The sequence below is a fragment of the Triturus cristatus genome, chromosome 4_1 (assembly GCF_964204655.1).
Source record: "Triturus cristatus chromosome 4_1, aTriCri1.1, whole genome shotgun sequence".
Classification (NCBI taxonomy): Eukaryota; Metazoa; Chordata; class Amphibia; order Caudata; family Salamandridae; genus Triturus; species Triturus cristatus.
The window spans coordinates 1,145,463,752-1,145,485,886 of record NC_140585.1 but is presented as its reverse complement, the minus strand read 5'-3'; the positions used below and the strand labels follow the sequence as shown (position 1 = coordinate 1,145,485,886).

Sequence of the window (22,135 nt, the reverse complement as noted above, 5' to 3'; positions counted from 1 at the left end):
TTCAATAGTACAGAGCCTGCATGTAGAGCCGGTGAGCGGATGCGTTTCAATAGAACAGAGCCTGCATTTAGAGCCTGTGAGCGGATGCGTTTCAATAGTACACAGCCTGCATTTAGAGCCTGTGAGTGGATGCGTTTCAATAGTACACAGCCTGCATTTAGAGCCTTGAGCGGATGTGTTTCAATACTAGAGAGCCTGCATTTAGAGCCTGTGAGCGGATGTCTTTCAATAATACAGAGCCTGCATTTAGAGCCTGTGAGCGGATGTCTTTCAATAATACAGAGCCTGCATTTAGAGCCTGTGAGCGGATGCGTTTCAGTAGTACAGAGCCTGCATTTAGAGCCTGTGAGCGGATGCTTTTCAATAATACAGAGCCTGCATTTAGAGTCTGTGAGCGGGTGCGTTTCAATAGTACAGAGCCTGCATTTAGAGCCTGTGAGCGGATGTCTTTCAATAATACAGAGCCTGCATTTAGAGCCTGTGAGCGGATGCGTTTCAGTAATACAGAGCCTGCATTTAGAGCCTGTGAGCGGATGCTTTTCAATAGTACAGAGTCTGTATTTAGAGCCTGTGAGCGGATGCGTTTCAATAGTACGGAGCCTGCATTTGGAGCCTGTGAGCGGATGCGTTTCAATAGTACAGAGCCTGTGAGCGGATGTGTTTCAATAGTACAGAGCCTGTATTTAGAGCCTGTGAGCAGATGTGTTTCAATTGTACAGAGCCTGTATTTAGAGCCTGTGAGCGGATGCGTTCCTGTAGTACAGAACCTGCATTTAGAGCCTGTGAGCGGATGCGTTCCTGTAGTACAGAACCTACATTTAGAGCCTGTGAGCGGATGCGTTTCAATAGTACAGAACCTGCATTTAGAGCCTGTGAGCGGGTGCGTTTCAATAGTACAGAGCCTGCATTTAGAGCCTGTGAGCGGATGTCTTTTAATAATACAGAGCCTGCATTTAGAGCCTGTGAGCGGATGTCTTTCAATAATACAGAGCCTGTATTTAGAGCCTGTGAGCGGATGCGTTCCTGTAGTACAGAACCTGCATTTAGAGCCTGTGAGCGGATGCGTTTCAATAGTACGGAGCCTGCATTTGGAGCCTGTGAGCGGATGCGTTTCAATAGTACAGAGCCTGTGAGCGGATGTGTTTCAATAGTACAGAGCCTGTGAGCGGATGCGTTTCAATAGTACAGAGCCTGCATTTAGAGCCTGTGAGCGGATGTCTTTCAATAATACAGAGCCTGCATTTAGAGCCTGTGAGCAGATGTCTTTCAATAATACAGAGCCTGTATTTAGAGCCTGTGAGTGGATGCGTTCCTGTAGTACAGAACCTGCATTTAGAGCCTGTGAGCGGATGCGTTCCTGTAGTACAGAACCTGCATTTAGAGCTTGTGAGCGGATGCGTTTCAATAGTACAGAACCTGCATTTAGAGCCTGTGAGCGGATGCGTTTCAATAGTACCAAGTCTGCATTTAGAGCCTGTGTGCAGTTAAATAGTTCACAGCTTGTACTGAGATCCTGTTTCCCAACAGTGTCGACCTTGTTCCCCATTTAGGAGTCACCAGGGGGGCCCCTGGCTTGTAACCTGAGATTCCTAGCACTGTGCTTGTGAACCCTCCCACAGAGGCAAGTAACAAACTTGCAAAACAATTATTTATTGTGGCAGGTGGATCAGATGCAAAAGCCATCTCTGGGCCCCCTGCTGCTCCTGAGCATGTAAGGCAGCATGAAGGGCAGGGGGGGGGGTGAGAGAGAGAGGGTTTTGGGGAAAATACATTGAGGGAAAGTAAGAGGTAAAAACAAAAGAAAGAGGAGGATGAGGACACTGCAATGAGACATGCCAGCGATCGAAAGACAAAGGCGGGTTGTCTATGTGAGAGAGACAGAGGGATTAAAAACATAGTGAGGGGTGACAGGTGTGGGAAATACAGACAGGTGTGAAAATGAGTGACGCAAGAGATAATGATAAGTGATAAACACATAGGTGACAAAGAGACAGCTGAGAGTCAGAGAGAGGCAAAGACAGATGAAACTGGGTAACAGTATAAGACATGTGTATAGATAGAGAGAAATGAAAGACAAAAGGGTATGAGAAAATTAATAGAGGGACAGCTGGTGATATAAAGGGACACAGCTGAATGGGAGACCGAGTGGTTATGCAGTTTAGAGAGAGAGACACAGAGGCAAGTTGGAACAAGCATTGGTATAGCCAATAGGTCTCGCTTTTGGGACCTTATAAGTGTTTAACTATGCAACAGTTGCATAACTAAATACTTATAAGGTCCCAAAAGCGAGACCTATTGGCTATGCCAATGCTTGTTAATTTATTGTTGTAGCCCTGAGGAAATTATTGGTTGATGCACCTTAATTACAAAACACGTGTTGGCTACAGAATTGAAACGTTTGTTGGATGCCTAAAAGAAGACGAAAATAAAGAAAATTATAAGGACTATATTTGGAATGAATTTGAATTCTTTGTTACTTCACACTACGGAGCTCTGGAGTATTATACATTATTGTGGGGAGCGATGCTTCCCTGTGTTGGAGTGTGATGGCCATTTCATCTCCTTGGAACACCGTGTATAAAGGCTTTTTTTCACTTATAAAAATAGGAACACACTAGTTTGCGCAGACATATAGCTTAGCCACTTGTTTTATTGTTCTTTTTGAAGACACAAAATTGTTTTTGTAGTATATGTTTACAAAAATAAATAAGAAAACAACAATTGGGAAAACCAAGAAGTTGGCAGCCAAATGCTGGTTTCTTTGTAGGTGTACAGAGTGGGCTTCCATGGGTCTGTGGCTGCTCAAAGGGGATGGAAGCACAAGAATCCCAGCATTTGCTCCATTCAAGCACAGGATTTTCTTGACATCAGCGGTACACATGGTTAAGGCACATCTGCATTTCTAAATCCTTTTGTTGGTTTCTTGCTTTTGCTTAAGAAAATCTTCAGAAATTGATATTGTCAGTTTCATCATTTTAGATGATTAATATTTCATATATACTGAATGCATATATACTAAAAGTCATAAGAGAAGCTTTATGATCAGCTCTGAGGTACGAAAGGAAAAAGAAAGTTATTTTGGTAATTGAAAAGGAACTTTCTATAAATCAGAGGGCTTTAATCGAAAACCGTCCTAGGGCGTTGGAGTTGTGTGCTGTATGTACTCTTCAATGCGCTACCAGGTCAGGTAACCTTGAAAGAGGGCAGAGGCAGAAAACCTCATAACCACGCAAGAGAAAACTGTTGTGTTCCCTGTGCTGCAGGACATACAGTCTAATGGCTGCAGAGACTGGAACACACTGCATGGAAAAGAAAGAAGAACAGCAGCCAACCATTTTAAAGCTGAAGTGATAATGGAGAACGTCCAAGCACAAACAACACGTACATTTCAGAGCAAGCATCTTTAAAATGGACCATTGCAGCCTGTGTGGAAGCAATGAACTGAGCGAAGTGTAAACTGAAACGAGTCCAGGCCTGAATAGGAGGACCAGTGCACTAAGATTTCTTGGCATTTGAATGCTTCAGCAGGACTCAAATGCTTGCCAAATAGCCTGTTATTTAACTGCAGTCACACAGGATGTCACTATAGTTGTTTAAAGCTCCAACACAGGGAAGGCTGGCATATGGTGAGCACTTTCGCGGGCGCTTTGATGTTCTCAGTGGCCGCACGGCTCACTGAGAACATCAAAGCGCCCGCGAAATGTACACGCAGGCTGCCAAATGGTGCGCGCGCCCGGCGCACATGCACTGTAGTTGGGGGCCTGAAAAGCACTCGTTTGCACTTCCAAATCCCCGTTTTCTATAGCTCTCGCCAGTGCAGCGCTAATGCGCTGGCTCAGGCGAGACCTAAAAACAGCTGAGAGGCAGGTGGGGAGCAGGAAAGGTGAGAGATATAGAGGTGATGGTGACATTGAGGCAGAGACGGGTAAGAAAGAGGCAGACAAGGGAGTAAGAGGTGTGAGACGGGCAAAAAAAAGGTGAAAAAGACAGAACTGGTCAGAGAATCAGGTGAGAGAAGCAAGTGGGAGAGGAGAAACATTAGATTATAAATAGATCAGTGAGGAAGACAACGTTGACAAAGAGCAGGAGACAGGGAGGGGGATTAAGAGAGAAAGAAGGGAGAAAGACTGGTGAGCAAGATGTAAATACAGACAGTCGAGCAACAGACAACGGGTCAAAGGTCATATGACGTCACATCTTGCGATATTAATGGGGTCAAAGGGCATTTGAATTGACATCCATGGCGTAGACCTGCATTCATGTGCCCTATCTCCGTGTTACAGAGCTCGCGCTCAGAGCTTGCTTCCAACAGCACAGAGGTTCGAATAAGAGACCATTACAAACAACAGAGAGCAGCTCTTAGCCGCCTCCTTACCGGTTTATCTTCGTCCCATTCCAGCGTGTAATCTCCCCTCACGGCCAAGCAGCTCTCTTTCCACTTGCGGGATTTCGCTTTAAAGTACAACAGCGCCCCCTGGTGGAGACGTGCCTCCGGTGACCTCCAGACCTAGGGGAAAATCCCGTGACAGATTGGAAAACCAGGCAATGTGATCGAGAGAAAGAAACACCTACGCGCTCAGTGAGACAGAAACATACACAGTGTGGGGTGAGAGCCCTCTGCCGAGAACTAAGTGTTAGCCGCAGGTCACATGCTCTCAACCTGTAGGGAAGGCGCAGACCTTCATCGCACCGAGGTCGATAATCTGTGCGCTTTTAAAATGGGTGATTATGAAGTATGTGAAGTGCGTTGCTCAGAGAAGACACAACTGCCATATGAAGCGCTATACAGAAATGATTATTAATAATATTATTACCAATAACAGCTACTGTTAAAGCACCGAGTTTTTATGATGCGGTTTATGATGTGTGCTGCACAACTTGTCTTTTTTGACCACCGCACACACCTGCAATCGCTCTCCGTGAAACACCTTCACAGGGGGTGACCTGCACATGCGACCCAGGAGCACCCAGGAGCCCCTCTGCTCTCGTGGTCAGCAGGAGTACTGCTCCATGATGTGTTTGTTGTGCATAGACCCCAGGCGCGCGCGTGCAGGATGTTGGAAGTCCAGTTACAGCCCATGGATGGACAAAAGGCGTTAATCTCTGTTACATGCCCTCTACTCTGACAATCCAACGCTCCTCCGCCGTCTCAACCTGTTAGATTGAGCACATTCAGCCCTCGATTGCTGTTACGAGAATTAAAGCCCATCCGCCGGGGGCTAGTGCCATCTGGATGAGGGATCAGAGGTGGGAGCACAATGAGCATAATGCGTGAGCGCTGTGAGAGAGCCACGACACACGATGTGTATATACTGAAAGGATGGACGTTCATAGGGCGCGCTGATACCACGTAAGGGCGTCCAGGCGCTAAGGTGAATACGAGACAAGATGACGTGCATAAAGTGCTACTTGTTAAAGAGCAGCAGTTAATACATAAAGTGCATAAAACAGTCACTGACTAAAGAGAGCCAGGAAACACACCATGTGCATGAAGTGCCACAAATGGATGACAGTCAAACACAGCACCGTGTGTATGAAGTGCGACATATGGATGAGAGTTAGGAAAGAAGCCATGAGCTTGAAGTGTCACACATGTGGCTGACAGTCAAATACGACACCATGTGAATGAAGTGTCAGAGATGGGTGAAAGTCGCACATGGCATCATTTGCATGAAGTGCCTGAGATGAGTGAGAGACAGGAAAGACACCATGTGCGTAAAGTGCCAGAGACGGATAAGCATCAGGAAAGACACCGTGTGCGTGAAGTGCCAGAGACGGATGAGAGTCAGGAAAGACACTGGGTGCATGAAGTGCCAGAGACTGATAAGCATCAGGAAAGACACCGTGTGTGTGAAGTGCCAGAGACGGACGAGAGTCAGGAAAGACACCGTGTGCATGAAGAGCCAGAGACAGATGAGAGCCAGGAAAGACACTATGTGCGTGAAGTGCCAGAGATGGATGAGCATCAGGAAAGACACTGTGTGCGTGAAGTGCCAGAGATGGATGAGCATCGGGAAATACACCGGGTGCATTAAGTGCCAGAAACGGACGAGAGTCAGGAAAGACACCGTGCGCGTGAAGTGCCTGAGATGGATGATAGTCAGGAAAGACACTGTGCATGAAGTGCCAGAGAAGGATGAGAGTTAGGAAAGACACTGTGCATGAAGTGCCTGAGATGGACGAGAGTCAGGAAAGACATTGTGTGCATGAAGTGCCAGAGACGGATGAGAGTCAGGAAAGACACCGTGTGCATGAAGTGCCAGAGACGGATGAGAGTCAGGAAAGAGACTGTGTGGGTGAAGTGCCAGAGACGGATGAGCATCAGGAAAGACACAGTGTGCGCGAAGTGTCAGAAACGGACAAGAGTCAGGTAAGACACTGGGTGCATGAAGTGCCAGAAACGGATGAGAGCCAGGAAAGACACTGTGTGCATGAAGTGTCTGAGATGGACGATAGTCAGGAAAGACATCATGTTTATGAAGTGCCACAGACGGAAGAGAGTTAGGAAAGACACTGTGCATGAAGTGCCTGAGATGGATGATAGTCAGGAAAGACACTGTGCATGAAGTGCCAGAGACAGATGAGCATCAGGAAAGACACTGTATGTGTGAAGTGCCTGAGATGGATGATAGTCAGGAAAGACACCATGTGTATGAAGTGCCAGAGACGGATGCGAGTTAGGAAAGACACTGCATGAAGTCCCAGAGACAGATGAGCATCAGGAAAGACACTGTATGTGTGAAGTGCCTGAGATGGATGATAGTCAGGAAAGACACCATGTGCATGAAGTGCCAGAGACGGATGCGAGTTAGGAAAGACACTGTGCATGAAGTGCCAAAGACGGAGGAGATTCAGAGAAGACACCGTGTGCATGAAGTGCCTGAGACGGATGAGCATCAGGAAAGACACCGTGTGTGTGAAGTGCCTGAGATGGATGATAGTCAGGAAAGACACCATGTGCATGAAGTGCCAGAGACGGATGCGAGTTAGGAAAGACACTGTGCATGAAGTGCCAGAGACGGATGAGCATCAGGAAAGACACCGTGTGTGTGAAGTGCCTGAGATGGATGATAATCAAACAACGAAAGAGTGTCTCCACATATAAAGGTTTATAGAAAGGGAAGAAGTCACTCTAGGTAAAAGCATGGAATAGGGTTCCATGCTTTTACCTAGAGTGACTTCTTCCCTTTCTATAAACCTTTATATGTGGAGACACTCTTTCGTTGTTTGATTATGAATGGTTCTTTGTTGATTCCCTTGCCCTCTCTCTCTTTTTGTTTTGTAATGAGATGGATGATAGTCAGGAAAGACACCATGTGCATGAAGTGCCAGAGACGGATGCGAGTTAGGAAAGACACTGTGCATGAAGTGCCAGAGACAGATGAGCATCAGGAAAGACACTGTATGTGTGAAGTGCCTGAGATGGATGATAGTCAGGAAAGACACCATGTGCATGAAGTGCCAGAGACGGATGAGAGTTAGGAAAAACACTGTGCATGAAGTGCCAGAGACAGATGAGCATCAGGAAAGACACTGTATGTGTGAAGTGGCTGAGATGGATAATAGTCAGGAAAGACACCTGTGCATGAAGTGCCAGAGACGGATGCGATTTAGGAAAGACACTGTGCATGAAGTGCCAAAGACGGAGGAGATTCAGAGAAGACACCGTGTGCATGAAGTGCCTGAGACGGATGAGCATCAGGAAAGACACCGTGTGTGTGAAGTGCCTGAGATGGATGATAATCAAACAACGAAAGAGTGTCTCCACATATAAAGGTTTATAGAAAGGGAAGAAGTCACTCTAGGTAAAAGCATGGAATAGGGTTCCATGCTTTTACCTAGAGTGACTTCTTCCCTTTCTATAAACCTTTATATGTGGAGACACTCTTTCGTTGTTTGATTATGAATAGTTAGGGGGACTAAGAGTGGTTCTTTGTTGATTCCCTTGCCCTCTCTCTCTTTTTGTTTTGTAATGAGATGGATGATAGTCAGGAAAGACACCATGTGCATGAAGTGCCAGAGACGGATGCGAGTTAGGAAAGACACTGTGCATGAAATGCCAGAGACAGATGAGCATCAGGAAAGACACTGTATGTGTGAAGTGCCTGAGATGGATGATAATCAGGAAAGACACCATGTGCATGAAGTGCCAGAGACGGATGAGCATCAGGAAAGACACCATGCGCATGAAGTGCCTGAGATGGATGATAGTCAGGAAAGACACCATGTGCATGAAGTGCCAGAGACGGATGAGAGTTAGGAAAGACACTGTGCATGAAGTGCCAAAGACAGATGAGCATCAGGAAAGACACTGTATGTGTGAAGTGCCTGAGATGGATGATAGTCAGGAAAGACACCATGTGCATGAAGTGCCAGAGACGGATGAGCATCAGGAAAGACACCGTGCGCATGAAGTGCCTGAGATGGATGATAGTCAGGAAAGACACCATGTGCATGAAGTGCCAGAGACGGATGAGAGTTAGGAAAGACACTGTGCATGAAGTGCCAAAGACAGATGAGCATCAGGAAAGACACTGTATGTGTGAAGTGCCTTAGACGGATGAGACTCAGGAAAGACACCATGTGCGTGAAGTGCCAGAGACGGATGAGAGTTAGGAAAGACACTGTGCATGAAGTGCCAGAGACAGGTGAGCATCAGGAAAGACACTGTATGTGTGAAGTGCCTGAGATGGATGATAGTCAGGAAAGACACCATGTGCATGAAGTGCCAGATACGGATGCGAGTTAGGAAAGACACTGTGCATGAAGTGCCAAAGACGGAGGAGATTCAGAGAAGACACCGTGTGCATGAAGTGCCTGAGACGGATGCGAGTTAGGAAAGACACTGTGTACATGAAGTGCCTTAGACGGATGAGACTCAGGAAAGACACAGTGTGCGTGAAGTGCCAGAGAAGGATGAGACTCAGGGAAGACACCATGTGCGTGAAGTGCCAGAGACAGATGAGAGTCAGGCATGGCATCATGTGCATGAAGTGCACGGGTATCACACTATAATTGCCAAATATCACAATAGTGAGGAACATATTTTCCCATATTTAGCATTGCCATCAAATAATGTACCATATTTCGAAAATATAAATGCATAGATGAATTCAAAATGAGACACAGGTATGAAACTAACTGAGAAGGTTGTAACCTGCCACAGGTTTCCGAAGACCTTATGAAATCATAAGGATGAAATGGTCTGTGTTTACGCCAATGATGGTAGTGGTCGCAAAGACCCTGCACCTTCAAGGCCCCTCTCACACACATTGATTCTTTTGTAGTTGCAGATGACCCGGATGTGTACTTGGGTGTCACCCCTGTCTCTTGCACGGGGCACTCCATGTGCGCACCAGAGTCCCTCATATTAAGTGCAAACAAAAAAAATGGGGTAAAGTGTCCTGTCCACTCTGGTTTCCTGTCTGTAGGAGTTGGGTGAAGGTGAGCCTTTCCAATTGTTGATGTACCCTCTGTGAGGTCAAGTGATACTGACAATCTTTAATTGAAGAATTGAAGCCCACAGTAGGGCCCATTATCCTGCTACCCGGAAGGGCCCGCTACAAATGTGTCTGCTTCAATGGCTGGCTGCATGCTGGGACACATTCCAGTTGTGCAGAGGCACAGAGGCAACAGATAACAGCCCCTCCTCCAGTTTTTTCAAGGTTAGAGACATCATTTTTTTCTGTGAATCAAATGAATGTATGTAAAAAGCACACACCAAATGTAATAATGAATTTCTTACGTACATATAAGTAAAGCATTCATAAAAATGTTGATTTTTATATGTTAACAATGAGATTGCCTTTATGTTGCAAGAATGTAGAGGTTTGGGAAGTGACTATATATATTTTATTTATCTTTTTAGGTATTTGTAATAATCCAAAAACCCTTATATTTAATGTAAAAAAATCATCAATTACATCTTGTTTGTGAAAAAACCCAATCCGTTTCTACAGACATTAAGGTGCACTGCCAAATTCTACCTGTTGGTACAAGAACTTACAAAGCAAAAAACACACGCACAAAGGATGTCACGCCGGGATTGGGTTAAACGAGGAGTGTCCGTTTGTCCTTTCATTAGTCACTGCGGTCAGGGCTGAACAAAGGTTAGATGAAGGTGTGTGTTTCAGCCTGGGCACGGATGCAAGGAGGCTGGGTGAATGAGGGAGGGATTACAGGTGGGTGAGGCACTTTTACACTTTTGTCAATGCAGGTTTAGGGCTTGAGCCGAGACTGAACTTTAGAAGCGCAAGTCATGCTCTGTAGTGGTTGGCCACGTTTCCTGATCCAAGATGGCCCCTGAACACTCTTGGGAGGCTGTGCAGAAAAATGATATGAGGGGGCTCCAACCTTTTCATTAATAGGAGCTACTTAATGTTCAATGAAAATCACCTGAGCTACTAATATAATTAGTGTTGTAAAAGCGGCCGCATCAGACTAGATTACATTAGTGGTCACCATATGCAAGACGAGTAGCCGTGATCACCCCCATGCATCAGTATCAATTTGAAAGGCCTCGACTTGGATTACATAACTGCCATAGCGGCAATGCCTCTGGCACCAAGGTCATAATATTAGAAATGTCTCCCAAGCGCCACCTGATTTACCACTCAAATATCAGCTTTAAATATATTTTGGAAATTATGAGGCCTGCAAATAAATATTTTTGTCTAGTATACACACCATTGAATTTTGGTTAACTTATATCAATTCAACCAGGCAAAAGCTTCTAATTTATTAGGCTGGACTGCACACAGGGGAGCTACTTATAAGTAGGTCGAGAGCTACTAGTAGGTCATGAGTTACTCGTTGGAGAAGCCAATGTGCTACGCAGTAACTTGTGGTTTAATGGGTGCAGAGCGCAACCAAGCTCCGTGGAGTTGGCCAGTATTTGGCACAGTCGGATTAGCCCAGAAGTACCGAGGCCATGTTTTTGGGTGGGACAGAAACAAGCAGAATGCCACATATTCCATTCCAAGAGCAAGAGGTGATGGGGCTCAGTGACTCCACTCATTTTACCCAACCTTATATACGAGATGACAAAGCTGCATGCCTCCAATAGCCTTTTCCACATATTGCCCAAAAGTCATAAGATTTAAGTTTCAATAGGATTTGCCGGTTTTAGCAAAGAACAATAACCTGATAATCATAGGAAAACCCATTGCCCTCCACTCCCAACCCCATAGCCCCACCTACCACCATGCATAGACCTTACATCTCACTTTTCAAGCCAATCTCCCAGAAGGATCTCCTCGGCCAGGCAAAAAGTTTCTTCTCTCAGCACTCTGTGGCGGTAAAACAGTTACATGGGAGACATTTTCTCTATGAATCAGTTCCCTTGCTAGTACTTTGAGTAACTATTGAAATTGAGTTCAATGTTTACTTGAGATACCACAAAGTGCATTTCATATAATTTACACATAATGTTGGGAAGGAAAATGACTCAGTTTCATACACATTTACAATGTAGCCCTGAGAGGCCATACTAACCGCATAGAACGTGGTATAAAAATACTCTGAGCACATGCAAGTATGCTATATAATGTCGTTTGTTTTGTGTGTGATATCACTGGAATGGAACTGACACTGCAAATATTTTGACTGACGTAGAAGTGATTTTTATCTCTAGCCATCAACAGACAGATTATTTTCTGGCAACAAACGCTTTCAAATGTAAAGTGGCTGCACACCCACCCTCCCTATTTCCATTTCAAACATCAAAAGTCACCTTCAACTTAAAAAAAAAAAAAACAACACAAGGAAGGAAACAGCTGCTGCCCATTCCTGTTTATTAAGAGAATCGCTTGCATGGAGGACAACTGCAAAAATATCCCAGCTTTGTTATATAAGCCGTGCTAGGTGTGGTGCGCCAGGTGAAATATCAGAATACAGTATAGGAATCCTGGTGAAAAAAGAAACTCACGCTATGACGCCAACATATCACTTACTTGTGCTTTGCTTGGATCAAATGAACATTGGTTTGGGCTCAGTTCCAAGTGTTTCAACCAGCTATTAAACAAGTGTCCTTCATAACAACACTCAGTGCTTTAAATGGGCTGGTATTGTCCGGTACGGAGTACCGGCACTTTTTTATTTTGGGAGGGAGAGTACCGGCACTTCTCAAGAGAAATGCTATACTTTTAATTGGAGAGTACTGGCACTTCTCAGAAACAAGCAGGTACTCTGCTACAGAGTACCTGCACTTCTATTTTTCCATTTGAAGCACTACCAACACTTTAAACTAGCGCCCATGACGCTATCTCCTCTTTTTAAAGAACAAAGGTTGCTACATCTGTTCTAAATAAACGTTCCTTTGTCCGGCTGGACATTGGAAGACTACCCATAGTTCTCATTGAAGTCTATGTCGAAATGTTTTTTACCTACCTTAAGCTAAGGACCTTTGTTCTTTAAAATAAGTAATCACCCGAGGTCCAAAGCTACCTTATCGGGTCCCCTTGTTAATTATACCATGACGCTATCTCCGGCCATACAGGCAGGTCCCTTTGGAATAGCTCGGTGACGACCCAGCATGCTTTCCAGATATTCATCCAATATGACTTTGTTTGTTCTGCGCATGCCCAAACTGTCAATAATTCCAGATATTGCATTCTCTTTTTCTCGTCATGGTAATTTATCACAATTTTTCTAGTGCCAGTGCCCAGTTGCTTCTCAACGCTAAACATTAATTTGGTGAAATTTGATTTGAACACTTTTGAGCCATCTTAATTGTTTATGTTCTCTAAGAACCCATGCTAAAGTGCTATTTTCGTGACCTCAGAACGTACATCCCTGACCAATGTTCCCTTTTTAGATAAGTGTGAGCACACATTTCCAAGAAGCTATTCAAAACTTGGAGAACTTTGTTTTAAAAAAAGTCCAACGTAACGCGTTAAACACAATTATTCGGTTCTTTCTGGACAATGCATTTTACCAACTATACAGATATTATTGCACCAGTGTATTTTATTTAAATATGTTTCTTAAGTGGAATGCACATCTCAACTATTGATCCAACATCTTTGTTACTGACTCTCTGGTTTATGTTTGGGCGATTTATTGAATAAAATGCATTTGTGCAAAAAAGTCATATTTACAGGCAGTGGGTGTTATGTCACAAAACCCTGTGAAATACAGATTTCATCCAATGGTAGGTCAATTTCCATCCGATTTCACACCCTCCAGGTAAATAGACTCTAAGCATGGCAAGGTATAAACATTACAGCCCCAAAGCACACTATAAAGGTTCAACATTGCCTATTGTTCAATTACCTACCTCTTCGTGAATGCTAAGCAACCCTGAATATTCAAATTACGCTCAGGGGCCTTTGTTGTTAGCATAACAGTGCTGGAAAAGGCTTATCCATTTTCTGTTTTTTTAATCAGAATTCTATTCATGAAAACTTTAAAAGTTTAATTGAAATCAGAGCTCATTGGTAGCTCTACCTTGCTAGCAACAACTTCAAAAATCTCTGAATTCACAGACATAATGTGCTTTTTAACAAAGTCTGTTTGCTATAAAACTGTGTATGCCTAACTACATAATGGAAACCATTTCTCTTTTTACAACAGACAATGAACCTGTCTAGTTCATTTTTTTCACATACTGATTTCAACAAGCATTTCCCTGTTTGAAACTGCCCATAAACTAGCATCTAAGACATAAAAATATACAGCCGGTGATATGTCGCTATATTGCCATCTTGGGGTTTCTGGTGATATTTACAAACCACTCTGGCTGCCGCCTCATGGTTTATGGCACCATTGCAAAAGAGGGCTACGGTCCCTCTGCACCCGTTATATATCTCCGCTTATCTACTGCTAACAGATTGCACATAAGAAACCGATTATATGTCACGTTAACTTTAGCAAACGTTAGAGACAAATATGTTCCCACATTAATACGGACTACCATCCGCATAAAACCGGCCAAGCTGAGTGGGTGAAAGTTGAGGCTGGACACATTCTTATTCTTCCCCAGCTCAGAACTTTTGATGCGCCCCACTAAATATTGTGAGACTGCATAAAGATTTTATAGAAAAGCACTTTGATATCTACCACGTAAGAAAGTAAAAGCAAGTGTAAGTAAAAGCAGGTGTGATGCCTTACTCACATATAGATAATGGCACAAGAAATGTAAGAAAGGAGCTCTGAGCTACAGGTATAGCGCCCAACAAGAGTTGAAAAGGGATCTCTGAAGGAAGCAAACACAACCTTCTTTATAAAAACAAATGCAACTAATTTGGCAGGAAGCTAACTGGCAAATGTATATATTGTTTTAACAATAGCTGTCTAACATGTTCCATTACATGGATACTGTGCTCAATGTTACCCTTAAGGTGTGCTATTTATTTGTGATGCTCTGTGCACTTTCATGCAAAATGATCTACTGTCTTTTTCAACAATCTTTTCTTCTGTGCTACCACTCATGTGTTCATGCCATACAAACCATGCTCCCTTGTTATGAGTGTGTGCTTCCCTGGCTTCTACAACTGACCACAGCCACATTACATGTGCAATAAGGTTCCAATCTCTTCATGTCTACTGGCATAGGAGAGTATGGAACTAAATGGCCAGACTTCCCATGCTCAACCCCAGGACACCCCTCCTTCCTTCCATCCTATAGGGGATATACAGAGTAAGGATAGACTCAATCAGTCTTGTTGGAGGAGGGGGAGTCAGGGCGTGCTACTCACCTGGCACTGCATGAGTTGCTGGCTGTGTCGCCCCTGTGGCTCCGCCTCACTCCACAGCCTTCTTAGGATGGCCGCCGCCAGTTGTCGATGATAGTAGGGGATGAAGGTTTTCACCACCGCCTCTGTGCGACCTGCGAGTGGGAGGTAGATACAGGCAAAATGCAGCGTGAGGCCTTGGCTCCCATGTTAAATGATAGCTTGGTCATGATTGGATCTATACATAGGATTTGGAATAAAACAAAGGGTGCTTGTGCCAACCTGATGGAACAGCTGCATTGCCACCTTAAGATCTCTGGCGAACACATGAGGAGAACTGCGGTATGCTTTGACTAAACAAGTGGAACATTAGCATGGTCAGCCTACGATCTTCAACGAACGCATTGGGAGAAAGACCGGCCTCTGTCACCGACTGGATATATCCCTGTTAGGTTGCTTGATTTTGTTGGTTATGTAACTCTGATGTCCAGTGCACTAGCCTTGCATCTACAAAATGATACCCACTTCGACTAATTGTGTCGGAGGTCCAGGAGGCTATCAACGTAGATCTCAACTACCAGCAGGGTAAGATATTGGAGACACTGACCAGGCTAGGAGGATGAAAGTGAGGTTGGTCAGGATGTGTTGGCACGCAATATTTTTCATGAACGGAAAAGCAAAAGGTGGTGATCATCCATCAGTGGTGGCTCTCATGCAAAATTTTAGAGGGTTATGTGTGCATGCACAGTGGTTAACGTGCAGGTGATGGGCACTGGCACTCAGTTTTGCAGAACTGCACTTGCTTTTCATCATCAAATTTTGACCCAGAGCAAGAGAGAGAAAGGCTGACCTAACAGAAAGCTAGTGGAGGAGAAAGGGAGCAACACAGTGACAAAGGGAGGAAGCAGAGATGAAAAAGACCCACAAGCATAAGATAAAAGAAAACTGAAATGTAGAGTGGTGGAACAAAGAGTCATTAGGTGGAATTAAAACTAGGCAGCCGGGCTAAACTGCAACCCCTGTATTTGTAAACTTTAGCCACCTGCATTTATCACTTTTTTCTCTCACTTTCTATACAGCAAGCTGTGTGGTTGTGAAACTTATCACTTTTAGGGAACTGCGTTTTTCTTTTCCTTTCAGCATTCTATAAGAGTGTATGTTTTTTTCTAGCTCCTGCTAATGCTGCTTCCCTCCCCCAAACACCTGCCCCGTGCACTACATTTTGTTCTCTCGCTCTCATGTACTACTGTAGATTTAAAAAGAAAAGAAAGAAAGCAAATGGCGCTTGGTGGTGAATACATGTGTCTACAGAATGAAATACGGCTGCCCGCGGCCCCACAGGGGTCACCCTAAAAGGGTGGCCCTCTTAGTGCCAATGAGGCACATACATCACCCCTCTAGTGTTGGGGACTCAAGGAGGAGTCCCCCTGCTCGGCGCTCTAGGTTGGAGGAGGGTATTTATACCTCCCCCGGCCTTTCTGGCGACCTCTTTTGCACCAGTAACACCGTCTCACGCCCTACCGCTTACCCAGGCGTGTAGCGGGTGAGCAGGGTACCTGGAACGTTGTCATGTTTTCTTTTGTGTTGCAGGCGGAGTTACAGGGCGATCTGGAAGCATATGGGTACAGAAGGGTACCTCTGCAAGCGCACAATAAGAGTGCCAGAGCCAAATCCCAGGAGTCCTCATGGCAGGTTCCTGGAAGAAGTCAGTTGGCGCCCCGCTAGTCCTTCGGGCGGTTGTGAGCGTGAACAACTGGAGATTGCCTTGCTACGCTCCGCCCCGAGGGGGGGCTTGAGCAATAAGGGACCAATGTGTCACGTGATCCAGCAAAGAGGATCACTCCATAATGCGTAGCACTGATTGGGTTCTCCACAGTGCAAGTTGGCTCATCAGGTGGTCAGGGCAGCGTAGGTCGGTTACCGCTGCCTGCCCTTGGATCGCCTGTAAGATAACCTACCAGATTGCATACTTTTGTATGGAATAAACCTGCAGCAATATTTTCCCAAACAAACATTGTGTTGTGTATTTATTTATTCATGATGCATGCTCTGACAGGGGGGTGGGGATTGTTGCCTATAATGGCACTATGGCCGGTACAGTGCCTTTTCTTTTTTACCAATGCTGCATAGCATTGTCAAAGACAATGTGTTCAAAAGACGAGACCTATATGCTTTGCCAATGCCTCTTTTAACAGTGTAAGCACTGGGCATGCATTGGAGCATTAGTGGCCCTGTTCTTTGCTGTTGTTGCATATGTTCACTCGTATTCATGTTGTAGCTTGCTTTCAGTTGTTGTGTTACAGCTAAAATGATAATACTTTTATTAGGAGCGAGTTCTATGCAACATGTTGTCTTATGTGAAGGGCACTGTTTGCAACACGGCGGGGCCTGTGCCATATAAACATCACAATAATAAATAAACATATCTAAAAATGATGGGTCTTCAGCATGTTTTTAGGTCTCGCCTAGCATTGCAGCGCGCATGCGTTGCTCGCTCTGCGAGGGCTATTGTAATCAAGGAGATTTCACAAGGGGACTTGAAGTCACGCCCATCATTTTCATTGACTTGCGTCATCGTTTATGCTAAACAGTGGCCTGCCATTGAAAACGAGGCTTCTTTGTTTCCGCCCTGTCTCCTTTTGGGACGGCCCATCCGGACTGGATTGGTTGCTTCACGGCTGTCGTGAGGCTATTTCTTATCTTTAGGAGGTGTGTAGTTACGGCTCATGTTTCCGAAGTCAGGCACGCAAAACGCGCATGGCGTGCTTTCACTTTCCTAGATCTGTTACTAGTTTTACTTCCATTCGGAGCATTTATAATTTTCAGCGTGGTCCGCTTTGGTCGCGTATGTTTATTTACTTAATTACTGTTCCTTTTTGGTACGGTACACTTCGGCCATGATTGTTAATCCATTCAGTTCTGTTTTTTTTTTATTCTTGGTGAATGTAACTACTCTCATCGAGTTTGAACCAATATGTAATTTGCACTCTTGTTTCAGTAAAAGAATAAACAAGTTTCAAAAGTTTGTGGTATATCAAAACAAAAACAAACCCACAGAAGTAGTGTGGAGGGGAAAGACTACGGATTCACACGAAGCACGCAGCTGAGCCAAGCCGATGCGGCAATAAAAATGAATTATAAGCGGCTCCGCCCGCGTTAATGCTCTGGACGGGGATCCCCAGCCAGGCTCCTACGTAGCAGGTTTTTAAAAAATATATATTTGAGCATGTGCTTTCGCAATTGATTTACTCGATGACATCCCCGTTCACAGAAGGAGTTTGATTTACGACTTTCGGATGATTTGTAAACAGCCCCTTGCAGCTTTTATTGCCACGCAGCACCGCGGCGCGTGCAGAGAGCTTTGAAGCCAGCTCCCCACACACAGGCCCTGCCTGCAACTGCGGCACTCTGGTGCTGCTGCTGGGTGCGTCGTGTGTGTTTGTGTGTGTGTGTGTGTTCACGTGTGTGGGGGAACGCTGTGTGCACCTTATGTGGGTCTATGTGAAATGTGTGCACATTCTATGTGTGCGTACACTGTATGCGCCTGCCCTTACGGTCCTTTATCGGTTTTCGAGTATTGCGGCAACAAAAATGAATTATGAGCGGCTCCGCCCGCCTTAATGCTCTGGACGGGGATCCCCAGCCAGGCTCCTACGTAGCAGGTTTTAAAAAAATATATATTCGAGCATGAGCTCTCGCAATTGATTTACTCAATGACATCCCCGTTCACAGAAGGAGTTTGATTTATGACTTTCGTATGATTTGTAAACAGCCCCTTGCAGCTTTTATTGCCACGCAACACCACCGCACGTGCAGAGAGCTTCGAAGCCAGCTCCCCACACACAGGCCCTGCCTGCAACTGCGGCACCCTCGTGCTGCTGCTGGGTGCATCGTGTTTGTGTGTGTGTGTGTGTGTTTGTGTGTGTGGGGGAATGCTGTGTGCACCTTATGTGGGTCCATGTGTAACGTGTGCACATTCTATGTGTGCGTACATGGAATGCGTGTGTCCCTTGTGTGTCCTTTTTGTGTTTTCGAGTATTTCTTAAGTGTGTGTGTGTACATTATGTGCGCATTTTATCTGTTTGTATATGTACGTTATATGTCCAAGTATGCATTATGTATGTGCGTTTAATGTGGACGTGTGTATATCATACGACTTCATGTCATTTGTGTGTATGTTTTCGGTGTGCACATAATACTTTTGTGTACCATGTATATCTTGTAATGTGTGCACATTATCTGTCCACATTAGATCTCCGTGTGCATACAAATGCACGCATGTGTTTGTAAGCATATGCATGTCTAAGTTCTGTTGACATATTACTAACATGCACATGAACATTTTATGATCAAATATGGAACACAAATGTGATTTTTTCGGTCAGCAGTTACATGTTCATGTAGGTAGGTTCAAACAGGTCTTACTGAAGAAGAGGTACATACATGTAAGTGACTAAAAATACATATGTAAGTGACTCAAAAGAAGACAACTGTTGTTTGCTCGTGCCCCTCAAGAAGGGGCCAGAGAGATCGAGTACATGTAAGAGGGCCAGTCGCTATGGGAGGGATCAAAGCACACAAATGAGGGACAAATTCAACAAATGCACAAATAAAATGCCAGCATTTTACAACGTAACACAAAATAATGAATAGAAAGCATGGACGTGCCAATAAGCAGACATAAGAGATTACTTCATGCCTCGCAGAGTAGCGCGGTCTCTAGGCTCGACCAAAAAATGGACAGTCCGAACAGTCACGGTTGTGTGCGCCCTCGCATTTATCTAACATTTATTTTCATTTGGTTTTTTACCGATTAAACACTGCCCAACACAACACTTCAAGTACCAAAGCATTGCTTTCTGGAAACAACTGTAAGATTAACAAAAAACTTTAACAACACATCGATCCAGTGAAAGACTCTTATTGGAGAAGGAAGAGAGGAAGGGGGAAAAGACAAGAGACAAAAGTCTGAAAAATCATTAAAACAATTCACTCAGAGAAGCCTGGTCCTCAAATTCATCCCTGGAACTACCGTGGCCGACCTACTCTTTGAGACCTTGGCAAGTATTACCTACCTGCTACGCCGCCAGTGCCCAAGCATCAAATCACCTCCCACCCAATATGCCCCAATAACAGAAAAAAGGAGGAGTCTTTTCACATCACCCTAGGTGAGGCACGACTTTTTACTGCCATGGTTCACTCTCAGCTTTAGCTGAACCCTAGAGTCGCCGTGACCTGCAGGTTCTTAGGTTCCCTATGACTCTCCAAACGGCATGTTTCTCACCATGGTCTCAGGACACAAGTAAACGAACAAAAGGTGGTGCTGCGCCTCTGGAAAAAATCTCTATCATTTTGATAGTGTTATCCGGCCTAGTACTCATTTTAAGTCATAACTGAATGGCCATTACCTTGCTTCCTGCCCTTCACCAGGCTTAAGGCTCGTGGTGTGGACATACTGCAAAAAGGGGAACTTTCTATCAGCAGATGCCCACAAAGTAGCAGTTACAACAAACAAATGATGGACGGAATGCTGACAATGCATACATTCTCCCCCAGTCAAGAGATCTGGGTTAAATCCATCGTTCTTTTGCCCACTACACCACCCCAGTTCAGACATGGCCATATGCAAATCAGTCTTGACCCTGTGCCTCATGGGAACAGTCCAGCCCGAACTGCCAAGCCATGTCTTCCCTGGACCGGAATCAAGCATCCTAGGACCGGTTTCTGGCTATCAGCCGTCATCAGCCAGGATAGCTTGACTCCAGTGGCGTAGTGAGCACGGGTCCCACGTCTGGGAATACCCATCCCACTTAGGGCGAAAAGCGTTAATACAAACAAATGATGGACGGAATGCTGACAATGCATACATTCTCCCCCAGTCAAGAGATCTGGGTTAAATCCATCGTTCTTTTGCCCACTACACCACCCCAGTTCAGACATGGCCATATGCAAATCAGTCTTGACCCTGTGCCTCATGGGAACAGTCCAGCCCGAACTGCCAAGCCATGTCTTCCCTGGACCGGAATCAAGCATCCTAGGACCGGTTTCTGGCTATCAGCCGTCATCAGCCAGGATAGCTTGACTCCAGTGGCGTAGTGAGCACGGGTCCCACGTCTGGGAATACCCATTCCACTTAGGGAGAAAAGCTTTACAACAAACAAATGATGGACGGAATGCTGACAATGCATACATTCTCCCCCAGTCAAGAGATCTGGGTTAAATCCATCGTTCTTTTGCCCACTACACCACCCCAGTTCAGACATGGCCATATGCAAATCAGTCTTGACCCTGTGCCTCATGGGAACAGTCCAGCCCGAACTGGCAAGCCATGTCTTCCCTGGACCGGAATCAAGCATCCTAGGACCGGTTTCTGGCTATCAGCCGTCATCAGCCAGGATAGCTTGACTCCAGTGGCGTAGTGAGCACGGGTCCCACGTCTGGGAATACCCATCCCACTTAGGGCGAAAAGCGTTACAACAAACAAATGATGGACGGAATGCTGACAATGCAGACATTCTCCCCCAGTCAAGAGATCTGGGTTAAATCCATCGTTCTGCCCAATGGTCCTCAGCTACTCCTCGACTACAAAAGGGACTCCTATGATCTGCAGCTGAGCTCCTATCTCAAGGTATCCAAAGGCTTGAGCCTCACATCCAATCTCAGCATATTCTCTACTGTGCAGTTTCTCAACCATCAACCCCAATTTCAGTCAAGACCTTACCTGGTTCTCTGTTATGACGCTGCAGCCAGCCACAGCCAGTCTGGGCTTCCGATGGTAGCTGGTGCTTGTTTCACTACTGTCACTCTCCTGGAAAAGTCACCATATTCGCCCCAAAACTGTTACCAGGCAGTTCTGTAGTCTTGGATCGCGCTGCCAAATCCGTGTTCACCGCAATGAGTGAAAGTTAGGCGTATTCTTTCGGCTACCTTAAGGGAGCGCTCTGCTGGCATACCCTCTTCCTGCAAGTACGCGCATGGTGCTAGGTCACATGCACGCTCCCTAAAACACCGTGATGGTCAGGTCACGTGAAATAATAAAAAGATCATGTTAGCTCTGTGGCTAACACAAGTGCTCGCTGCTGACATCTGTGTGCCACATACAGTTCACAGATTGGAGCACAACTTTGCTCTCCGTGTTTCCAAAGATGATAAACTGGGTAACAATAACATCAATTACCCACGGGGGGCAGTCCTACAAATACAGGATGGAAATGTAATCTGTCAAAATATAATGCGTCTGTTGCACGCGTCCTTATTTACCGTTAAAATAGCTGCTGTGGATAGAAAAGCTCTGCAAGATGGAAACACTTGCACAGAAAATTCCCCAGACTGGAATTATGATGCAAACATACAAATGGTTGTTGATCACATGCAGACGCACTTTTTTTGCCTTTACCTAAACTGAGCTTTATTGGAAAGACAATGCTCCTTTTAAGTGGAGCAAAACCTTTGCATGATCAAAG

At 45.1% G+C, this 22,135-nt stretch overlaps 1 protein-coding gene across 4 annotated transcripts in view; it reads right to left on the bottom strand.

The window, feature by feature from the left end:
• NIBAN3 (niban apoptosis regulator 3) overlaps positions 1–22,135 on the bottom strand; it is a 119,540-nt gene that overhangs the window by 81,615 nt on the left and 15,790 nt on the right. For all 4 annotated transcript variants that reach the window (XM_085654275.1, XM_085654272.1, XM_085654273.1 and 1 more), the window contains exons 2-3: positions 14,697–14,827; positions 4,376–4,507 (exon numbers count right to left, since the gene is read on the bottom strand). In XM_085654275.1, the coding sequence (XP_085510401.1) occupies positions 4,376–4,507; positions 14,697–14,708 (144 nt within the window). In that variant the 5' untranslated portion in view covers positions 14,709–14,827. The remainder of the gene's footprint in view (positions 1–4,375; positions 4,508–14,696; positions 14,828–22,135) is intronic.